The following is an 11,491-nucleotide window of genomic DNA, read 5'->3' as shown; positions in this document are numbered from 1 at the left end:
TCCATGTTTCTAGTTTCTCAGGCGAAAAACCTTAGTCATTCTTATCTACTCTTTTTCTCTCACACTCTACCTCTGCTGGCTTCTACCTTCAAAACATATCTTGACTCCAAATGTTACCGCCTCTGCTGCAGCCACCCGGGCTAAGCCACCATTGTTTGTCTCAATTATGTAAATAGTCTCCTAACTCAGCTCAAAACCCTCCCATTTCAGAATAAAAGCCAGAGTTCTTATAATGGTCCACAAGTTTCTACATGATTTTCCCCCTCCTTGTTATCTCTCTGACCTCATCTACTACTCTCTGAACTCACTCTGCTTCAGCTACCACTTCCTGATTTTACCAAAATAAAGTCCAAAAAATTGTAACAATTTATTATATAAAAAAGATAGCTACTCTACTACAATTTGGTAAGATTTAATACTGTAATTCTTCACCTATTTTTAGAGTTAATGGCTTTTGAAAATCATGCTAAATAATGAAAATTATTGTATTCACACGTTTTAAAGTGTTTTGTTCAAACCGGAATATTTTTCTAAATATTAACAGACGGTGACCTGGTTTGGGGATACTTTTACATTAAAGGGCCCACGACCTATGTATTTCTAACTAACTAGTAACCATATTAAAAGGTGTTGGACCAATTTTAAAACGTCAGTTCACTTATTTCGGCTGGGTACCTAAAAGGAACATATTAACAAAGTCGTTGAAATTCCCTCATTCCTAAAATGCCGCATAATTTAGGAGCTATATGGTAAAAATTCATTATATTTGTATATTTTTACAATGCAGACAGACCCATCAAACTGCACGAACATATCCATGTAGATGTTCTCAGATTTAAGAAATATGCCTCATCTGTCCTAGGATGTGGTCTGTAGCCTCAGCATGAACATCATGTCTGACCGTAGGCAGCAAATAAATACTTTTCGAATTGAACCATAATCCCGAAGCAAACTTGGCAGAGGTCAAGGAGAAACGCAAAAGCACTTGCGTAGTGATGCGATAAGGTCGTCCAATCAGAGTCGAGCTGGACGGGGATCTGCGGAAGGAAGGTAGTGCGCACGCGCGATGGGCTCGTCCGCAATTGGCAGCGCCGAGGCGGGAACCTTGAGCTTCTCTGTTGTTGAGGGAGCGCTGTCTCCTCCGGTTCCTCCTGGCTGGTGGCACAGCTTCCTTCGGATCCTCTCTGGTGCGTCCCTGGAGGGGGAGGCTTGTGAGGCTGCGACAGCCTGTAGGCTTGTGTGGGACAAAGAGGGGAGAGGCGCCGGAGCAGGCCTCCGACGGAGGAGGGAAAGAAGGCGGCGGAGCGCCTGTGGCCGCCTCCTGCGGGTCTGGGAGCGCGGAGGGGTCTCAAGTGTGAGGGGCGCCTTCGCTGCTGGCTGTGGGGTGGCTGGTGGCGGAGGGCGCGCCGTGGGGGTGAGTTTGTGGTGGGGAGGCCGACTCGAGAGGCGACTCCGGGCGGTGGTGCTTCCGCGCCCGCACTGCGGTCAGCCCGCTCGGCTTCTGTGGCTCTTGGGTTTCTTTCCCCAGAACTAATCTCCACTCTCCTGCACGGTATTAATTAATAGTAAGTAACGGAAGATTTTTGTAGGCCGGTTTAGCGGGGCCACAAAATCAAAGGAGCGACTTAAGCCACGAAGTGAAATAATTACTACCTAATATAGTTGGAAGGCGAAAAGCAGAAACAGCAGGGGAGGTGCGTTGCTGGTTCTTGACTGTTTTATTTGCATTCTTGCATCCTAGAGTTTTTTTTTTTTTCCTTCATCCTAGAGGTTTGATGGTTGCACCACATCCCCCCTTCAAAGCCAAACCGAATCCACAGATTCTGGTCATAATCCCCTTTGTCGAACTTCATCCTTTGCTATCCCCCCTCGCGGAAACTTCGTTATCTCTGCTCTTATAGGACCTTATGTATTAAACATCTAATAATGATTATCATAGATAGTAATATTACAGGTAACATTGAGTGCTTACTGTGTGTCAAACTTTGTTCTAAGTACTTTAAGTATTTCATTTAATCCTCCCAACAATCTTACGAGTAATTATTGTTGTACCGCCTGTCATAGATGAGGAAAGAGAGACAAAGAGGTTATGTAAACTGTGCAAGATCACATGCTTGGAAGTGTCAGTCCAGTTTTATATTCAGGCATTTGCCTCCAAAACTGTATTCTTAATTATTACACAGTACAGTGTATTAAATTGCCAAGTACTGTAGGCCTTGTGATGTGTCATCAGCCTGGATTTGCCATTTTACTTGGGAGAACAGAAGCAGTAGGTGTTAAGAATGTAACAGATGTTGGAGCATCACAGTAGGGCTGCCAAGTGGGTGTTATTTTTAGGGCCTGGGAAGAGGGCTCAAATAGCACTAATTTAAGAAGTAATAAGGATCCAGAAGCATTTAGGAGGAAATATACTGATGTCTGAAGTTTACTTTGAAATGCATCAACAAGTTAAATGGCCTGATGGATGCCCAAGGTCATATATAAATGGCAGAGCTAGAAATCAAGCCAAGGCAGGCTGGCTCCAGAGTGTTTTCTTAACCACTGCCCTGTGCTGCTTCTCACATGCCTGCATACTCAAATTCATTATTACTTTCTTTAGTTTACAGGTTAAATAGAAGGGTTGAAAAATTAGACATTGTGTATTAGGTGTAGAAAAGTGATTCTTAGAATTTAGTGTTGAAAGAAGTTTTAGCAGCTAGTCTGTTCTCTTTATTTTATAAATGAGGAAGTTGATATACAGAGCATTTAAATAGCTTGCCCAAAGTTTCTAGTTACTGTATTTTTCTAGTGTTCCTTTTAAAAAGGTGTCAGTCTGCAGGCGGGTCTGACTAAATGTAGAGAATGGAACCTATTAAATTTCATGATGTGAACATCATTTAAAAATTTTTTTAATTAAGTAATATATTTTTATTTTTGGTTGTGTTGGGTCTTTGTTGCACGTGTTGCTAGGCACGCGGGCTTCAGTAGTTGTGGCACGCAGACTCGGTAGTTGTGGCTCGCGGGCTCTAGAGCACAGGCTCAGTAGTTGTGGTGCACGGGCTTAGTTGCTCTGCAGCGTGTGGGATCTTCCTGGACCAGGGCTTGAACCTGTGTACCCTGCATTGGCAGGCAGATTCTTAACCACTGCGCCACCAGGGAAGCCCTCTGGTCTGTATTTTAATTGAGGATTCTGTTTATTAATTCTTACACCACTACTAATCCCTCAAACTATATAAAGCCTGGTTATTTATCGAATACTCATGTATGTCATCATTTTTAAGTTGCTGTAATTGGGAAATGTCTAACCATCAGTGATGGTGTGTCACAGCTTAAATGGCTGCAGTTCTTTTTTTTTTTTTTGTAGAAAATTGGAAATATGTAGGAAAGAACTCAGAAAAAAATAAAAAATTACTGGTAATTCTAACATCTAGACATAGTCAGTGTTAATGTTGTGGCATGTGTTTTTCTAGTCTTTTAAAAATCTTTATAGATCTATAATTTACAGTTTATAATTCAATGTGTATACTTAGATGAGTTTTGACAAACTTGTAATCACACTACAATCTGATGCAGGTTATCTCAGTCACCCCAAAAAGTTCCTCATGCCCCTTTGCTTTCTAGTCTTTTAAAAAGTACAAACACACATACTATTTTTTTGTCTTTTTTTTTGTTTTATAAAATTGGAATGATGCTGAACATGTTTGGTAGCCATTTGTGAAATTAAAACTTATTATTTTTAGAGCAGTTTTAGGTTTACAGCAAAGTTGAGGGGAAGGTGGAGATTTCCCATATACCCCTGCCTTCCCTCATTATCAGCATCCCTCACCAGAATGGTACATTTTTTACAGTTGACACACATAAGCACCCAAAGTCCATAGTTTACAATAGTATTCATTCTTGGCATTCTACGTTCTGTGGATTTGGACAAATATATAATGACATGTATCCATCATTAGGGCATTATACAGAATATTTTCATTGCCTTAAAACATTCTGTGCTCTGCCTTTGCACCCCTGCCCCTCCCCTAACCCTTGGCAACCACTGATCTTTTTACTGTCTCCATAGTTTTGCCTCCATAGTTTTTCAGGATGTCACATTGTTGGAATCATACAGTATGTAGCCTTTTCAGATTGGCTTCTTTCATTTAGTAATATGCATTTTTGGTTCCTCCATGTCTTTTCATGGCTTGACAGCTTTTTTTTTTTTTTTTTAAAGTGTGGAATAACATTCCATGGTCTGGATACACCACAGTTTATTTATCCATTCACCTACTGACTGCTTGGTTGCTTTCAAGTTTGGCAATTATGAATAAAGTTGCTATAAATATTTATATGCAAGTTTTTGTGTGGACATAAATTTTCAACTCTTTGTTGAAAGGAGTTATCCTATGTTAAAAGTATGTTCAGTTTTGCAAGAAAGTGCTAAAATGTTTTCCAGAGTGGCTGCACCATTTTGCATTCCCACCAGCAATGAACAAAAATTCCTACTGCTCCACATCCTCACCAGCATTTGGTGTTGTCAGTGTTCTGGGTTTTCTTCATTCTTGATGACGTATGATGTGGAGCATCTTTCCATGTGCTTATTTGCTATCTCTATATCTTTTGTGATCTGTCTTTTAAGGTCTTTGGCCCACTATTTAACTGGGTTGTTTTCTTATTGTTGAGTTTTAAGATTTCTTTGTACGTTTTGGATAATAGTCCTTTATCAGATGCACCTTTTGCAAATATTTTTTCCCAGTCTGTGGCTTGTCTTTTCATTCCCTTGACATTGCCTTTTTTCAGAGCAGAAGTTTTTAATTTTAATGAAGTCCAGCTTATCAATTATCGTCTTTCATGGATTGTGCCTTTGGTGTTGTAGTTAAAAAATCATCACCATACCCAAGATCATCTGGATTTTCTTCTATATTATCTTCTAGGAGTTTTATAGCTTTGCGTTTTACATGTAAGCCTCTGATTCATTTTGAGTTAATTTTTGTGAAGGGTGAAAAGTCTGTTTCTAGATTCATTTTCTTTGATGTGAATGTCCAGTTGTCTCAGCACCATTTGTGGAAGACACTGTCTTTGCTCCATTGTATTGCCTTTGCTCCTTTGTCAAAGACTGTCTTTATGTGGGTCTGTTTCTGGCTCTCTATTCTATTCTATTGATTCATTTGTCTATTTCACCAATACCACACTGTCTTGATTACTGTAGCTATATGTTAAGTCTTAAAGTCAGGTAGTGTCAGTTCTCTTTGTTCTCTTCTTTCCATATTGTGTTGGCTATTCTGGGTCATTTGCCTCTCCATATAAACTTTAGAATCAGTGTTTTGATATCCACAAAATAACTTGCTGGGATTTTAGTTGGGATGGTATTGAATCTATAAAGTTGAGAAGAACTGGCATCTTTTTTTTTTTTTTTTTTGTGGTACGCAGGCCTCTCACTGCTGTGGCCTCTCCTGCCTGCAGAGCACAGGCTCCAGAAGCGCAGGCTCAGCAGCCATGGCTCACGGGCCCAGCCGCTCCACGGCATGTGGGATCTTCCCGGAGCGGGGCACGAACCCGTGTCCCCTGCATCGGCAGGTGGACTCTCAACCACTGCACCACCAGGGAAGCCCAGAACTGACATCTTAACAATATTTAGTCCTTCTATCCATGAACATGGAATATCTCTCCATTTATTTAGTTCTTTGATTTCGCTCAGCAGAGTTTTATAGTTTTTCCCCATATAGATCTTATACATGTTTTGTTAGATTACACTTAAGTGTTTCATTTTTATGGGGTGCTGATGTAAATGGTATTGTGTTTTTAATTTCAAATTCCACTTATTCATTGCTGGTATGTTGGAAGACAATTGACTTTTGGGTATTAACCTGGTATCTTGCAACCTTGCTAAAATTGCTTTTTGTAGCCAGTTTTTATTTGATATATAAAAAACATTTCTCATATCATTAAACATTCTTTTATTTTTTTAATTTAAGGACTTATTTTTTATTATTAACTTGGAAGTATTTTTGATACCAGTTTTTATTATTTTTAAAATATTTATTTATTTATTTGGTTGCACTGGGCCTTAGTTGCGGCAGGTGGGCTCCTTAGTTGTGGCATGCAAACTCTTAGTTGCAGCATGATGTGGGATCTAGTTCCCTGACCATTGATCAAACCTAGGCCCCCTGCATTGGGACCGCAGAGTCTTATCCACTGTGCCGCCAGGGAAGTCCCTAAACATTCTTTTAAAATGTGATTTTTTTCCCCATTAATGGCTGTAGAATTATTTATATAACAAATACTGAATGCCTTCTTGTGTTGGTACTGGCAATATAGTGATGAATGGAATGTAAGACTTCATGCCTGATCCAGGAGTTTACAGCTTGGGGGAATTAATAGGTAGTTTCATTACAGTGTGAAAAGTGCTTGGGTAGTGCACACATAGGAAGGGTCTCTAATCCAGTCTTTGAGCAGAGATGAAGGGGGCTCATAGTTAAGAGTCCTAAAGGATAAATTGGAATCAATCAGGCAAAGGAAAATGCATAAAGGCATTCCCAACACTGTATAGGGGAAAGTTTGTTCAATGGCCTAGAGGAAAAGAGAACATGGCTTGCTTGGGAAACTGCAGTACTACTCACCATTTCAGTGGCATATGAAGAGAGTGTGTTCCATTTTGTGGATGTGACATAACTTATTTATCTAGTAACTTGTTATGGATATTCAAATTTCCTTTTTTTTTCTCTTACTATAAGTAATATTAGCATGATTACCCTTATACATAATTCTTTGAGTATATCTTTGGTAATTCCTTAGGGTAAATTCCCAGAAGTGGAATTTCTGGATTAAACAAATAATTTTGGTAGCCATGTACATCCTTGTTGATGCCATATCTTGTGTAGTGTTTTGTGAGATTACTTTGAATAAGAGTGCTTACTGCCGTCCATTGCAGAAGCATGATATGTGCATGTAATGTTCTTGCCTTTATCTGTCTCACCTGTTCTGTCCTGGTGGCAATAATATTGAGCAAAAGTTTGGAAACCTGGTTCTAGTCTCTTGATTTATATATTTAAAATATCCCACAGTTTTAAAAGGAAATTGAACTGTAAATGTGTTCTTTTAATTGCCAGGATTTTATTTATTCATTCAAAAATATTCTTTAGTGATTATAATGTATCTGGCTTTGTGGTCAAAGCTGCTTACAGAGTGGTGAAGAAAACAAGAATGATTGCTACCCTCATGCAGTTTATGGATTAATGGAATAGAAAAAAAGTAACATGCTGGATGTATGTCTGTGAATAATTATGTTTCTTTTGATTTTGAAACTACTATCTAAATTGAGTTTAAGGCTATATAATCATTATCTAATCTATAGTTTTATCAAAATTGATACAATATATGCTCAGGTTTACACCATGTAATTTAAATCTTAAATATTTTTCAGAAGACTTTTGTGATGGAAAATAAAATATTACCAGCTGTTGAATTTGTTTCCTAAGGCTTTTTACAGGTTTATTCTCTTATATTTTTAAAGATGTCATGATTATAGTGATGATATACTTGGAGGTGATTCTAATCTGACTTATGATTAGATCATTTTTGTTTTGGGTATTTTTCAGGTTAATACTGCTGAATATGAGACGATCGGCAGCACCAAGTCAGTTGCAAGGGAATCCCTTCAAAAAGCCAAAATTTATACCGCCAGCAAGAAGTAATCCAAGTCCTAATGAAGAGGTTACAAAGCTGAATTCAGATATAAAATTATTTGAGGTAAAAAAACAAAACAAAACGGTAAAGGAAGTATAATCTAGAGAAGCATGCATTTTTTAAAAAGTGCCATGTAAACAGGTAGTAATACTTAATGCCTATAGGAATTTTCAGTATCTCTGATAAATTCTTCTAAAAACCTTAGAAATAATGACTAAATATATATATTTTAAAGGAACGACATAAAATAAACTTGGGTTAGGTCTGTAAAATAAACTTTTGGTAACAGTGAAAAATACCTCTGCAAGGGAAGGGGTGGAGATTCTTGTTAAAAAAAAAAAGTTGTTCTGATCAGTGTTCTTTTTAAAGGTAACACATAAGTGAAAACTTTAAATAAAGCAATTTAAAGAGAAAACATAAATAATGCTTTATATCACTGTTCTGGACACTTCCTTTCATTTATGCTTGTAAAAAGTAAGTGCTCGAAACAGTCTTTTTTTTAAACAAATCTACATTATTTATTTATTTGTTTGTTTATTTATTTGGTTGTGTCAGGTCCTAGTTGCGGCACGTGGGATCTTCTTTGTGGCCTGTGGGGTCCTTTGCTGCGGCCAGCAGGTGTCTCTCTAGTTGCGGCGTGAGGGCTCCAGGGTGCGCAGGCCCAGTAGTTGCGGCATGTGGGATCCCAGTTCCCCAACCAGGGATCGAACCCATGCCCTGCATTGGAAGGCGGACTCCCAGCCACTGGACCACCAGGGAAGTCCCGAAGCAGTCTTTTTTTTTTCTTTTTTAATTTTATTAATTTTTATAAATTTATTTGTTTATTTTTGACTGCGTTGGGTCTTTGTTGCTGCGCACGGGCTTTCTCTAGTTGCGGCGAGCAGGGGCTACTCTTCATTGTGGTGTGCAGTCTTCTCATTGCGGTGGCTTCTCGTTGTGGAGCGTGGGCTCTAGGCACACAGGCTTCAGTAGTTGTGGTTCACGGGCTCTAGAGTGCAGGCTTAGTAGTTGTGGTGCATGGGCTTAGTTGCTCCACGGCATGTGGGATCTTCCCAGACCAGGGATCAAACCCGTGTCCTCTGCACTGGTAGGCCGATTCTTAACCACTGTGCCACCAGGGAAGCCCCTGAAGCAGTCTTAATATATATTCTTTACTACTAAAATGAAGGATTGTTTTAGTCTTAGGTATATAGAAGTTATATAAAGGTTATATAGAGCATATATAAAATGGGCAATCCACACTTCTGCTACTCTACAGTTCCCTGATTCATTTATGTTATGGAGATTAAAGTCTACTAATATTTCTTCTATTTTTTTTATTATGGTAAGATATGAATAACGTAAAATTTGCCATTTTACCATTTTTAAGCATGCAGGTAAGTGGCATTAATTTCGTTCACACTGTTGTGCAAAAATCACCACTGTCTGTGTTCAAAACTGTTTCATTACTCTAATCAGAAACTTTGTAACCATTAGGCAATAATTCCCTGTTCTCCCGTCCGGTCATCACTATTCTACTTGCTGTCTCCATGGATTTGATTACCCTAGGTACCTCATATAAATGGAATCATAAATATTTGCCCTGTTGTCTCTGGCTTATTTCATTTAGCCTGATGTTTTCAGGATCATTCATGTTGTAGCAGGTATCAGAACATCAGTGCTTTGTATGGTTAAGTAATATTCAGTTGTATATGTATATACCGTATTTTGTTTATTCACTCATTTATTGATAGATACTTGAGTTGTTTCCACTTTTTGGCTATTATGAATAATGCTGATGTGAACACTGGCATACAAGTTTCTGTTTGGGTACCTGTTTTCAGTTCTCTTGTTTATATACTTAGGAGTGGAATTGCTAGATCATATGGTGATTCTGTGTTTAGTTTTTGAGGAACTACCAAATTGTTTCCATAGCTACTGAACCATTTTACATTCCCACCAGCAATGTATGAGGGTTCCAGTTTCTCCACATCCTCAGCAACACTGGTTATTTTCTGTTTTCATTGCTGTTGTTGTTGTTTTTTTGATTATGGCCATTCTTGTTGCTGTGAAGTGGCATTTCATTGTGGTCTTGATTTGCATTTTCCTAATGACTAGTAACGCTGAGCATCTTTTAATGTGCTTATTGACCATTTGCTTATCTTCTTTGGAGAAATATCTGTTCAAGTCCTTGGCTTTTAACTGGTGTTTTGTCTTTTTGTTGTTGAAAACATCTATTGATTTTTGACTCTGTGTTTTTTGGCCTGCATCTGTTTATTTTATCCTACACTCCTTTAGAATTCTGGCCACAATGTAAGGAGAAAACTATGTAAGCATAGTTTTTAATTTTAAATAAGTTTTCTTTTTGTACAAGCAGCTTTATTTAAATACAATTCACATACCTGTAACCTACCTACTACAATTCAGTTGTCTTTAGTATGTTCAGAGTTGTGCAGTGCTCACTAAAACCAATTTTAGAACATTTTTATCATTCCAGAAAGAGACCTCATACACATCAGCCCATCCAAATCCCCCAGCCCTTAGCAACCACTAATCTACTTTCTGTTTCTATATATTTACCTATTATGAACATTTCATATAAATGGAATCACACATGTGGCCTTTTGTGACTCACTTTTTTCAGTTAGCATAGTGTTTTTCAAAAGGCTCATCCACATCGTAGCATGTATCAGTAATTCATTTCTTTTTATTGCTGAATGTATTAGTTTTCTATTGCTGCTGTAACAGATTACCAGAAATTTAGTGACTTAAAACAATGCAAATGTGGGACTTCCCTGGTGGTCCAGTGGTTAAGAATCTACCTTCCAATGCAAGAGACATGGGTTCGATCCCTGGTCAGGGAACTAAGATCCCACATGCTGCGGGGCAGCTAAGCTCACACACCACAACTACTGAGCCCGCGATCTCTTGAACCCACGCACCACAACTAGAGAGAAGCCCACGCACTGCAACGAAGAGCCTGTGCACCGCAACGAAAGATTCCGTGTGCCGCAACTAAGAACTGATGCAGCCAAATAAATATTTTTAAAAAAGGAAAACAATGCAAATGTATTATCTTACAGATCTGTAGGTCAGCCCAATGTGGGTCTCACTGGGCTAAGATCAAGGTGTTGGCAGGGTTGCATTTATTTCTGGAGGTTTTAAGAATGTTTCCTTTGCCTTTTCTAGGTTCTACAGACCACCTACATTCCTTTGCTCAAGGTCCCCTTCCCACGTTTTCAAAATTGGCAGTGGCGGTTTGAGTTCTTATATCGCCATCTTTTTGGTTCTCTGAAACTGGAACTCATTTGGTTAGATTGGGCCTGCCTGGATAATTCAAGACAATCTCTCTATTTCAAGGTCCTTAACCTTAATTGCATCTGCAAAGCGTCTTCTGCCACGTAAGGTAACATATCCACAGGTTCTGGGAATTAGGGTGTGGACACCTTTGGGAGGCATTATTCTGCTTGCCACACTGAATAATATTTCATTTTATTAATATACCGTATTTTATTATTCCATCTGTCGGTTGATAGGTGTTTAGTTTCCATTTTTAAAATTTTTTAGGTATTATGAATAATGCTGATGAATATTAGTGTATAAATTGTTGTGTAGACGTATGTTTTCATTTCTCTTGGGTGCATTCCTAGGAGTGGAATTGCTGGATCATATGATAATTCTGTGGTTAACCTTTTAATAAAATGCCAGACTCTTCCAAGGTGGCTGTACTGTTTCATTCCCACCATTAATGTATGATGGTTTCAGTCCTCCACATCCTTGTCAACACTTATTATTATCTATTTGATTATAAACCATACTGTGGATGAAGTAGTATCTCATTTGGGGTTATGGTTTACATTTTCTT

General features: G+C 38.5%; 1 protein-coding gene across 2 annotated transcripts in view; it reads left to right on the top strand.

The window, feature by feature from the left end:
- Window positions 1-1,073: 1,073 nt before the first annotated feature.
- The window catches only part of RAD54B (RAD54 homolog B), a 96,956-nt gene continuing 86,538 nt past the window's right edge, over window positions 1,074-11,491 (top strand). The window contains exons 1-2 of one of the 2 annotated variants that reach the window (XM_060115701.1): window positions 1,074-1,187; window positions 7,560-7,710. In XM_060115701.1, coding sequence (XP_059971684.1) covers window positions 7,576-7,710 — 135 coding nt within the window. In that variant the 5' untranslated portion in view covers window positions 1,074-1,187; window positions 7,560-7,575. The remainder of the gene's footprint in view (window positions 1,188-7,559; window positions 7,711-11,491) is intronic. The other variant, XM_060115702.1, reaches the window with a different exon arrangement.

Source organism: Mesoplodon densirostris, chromosome 13, assembly GCF_025265405.1.
Source record: "Mesoplodon densirostris isolate mMesDen1 chromosome 13, mMesDen1 primary haplotype, whole genome shotgun sequence".
In the NCBI taxonomy this organism is placed as follows: domain Eukaryota; kingdom Metazoa; phylum Chordata; class Mammalia; order Artiodactyla; family Ziphiidae; genus Mesoplodon; species Mesoplodon densirostris.
This window is presented reverse-complemented; position numbering and strand designations above follow the sequence as displayed.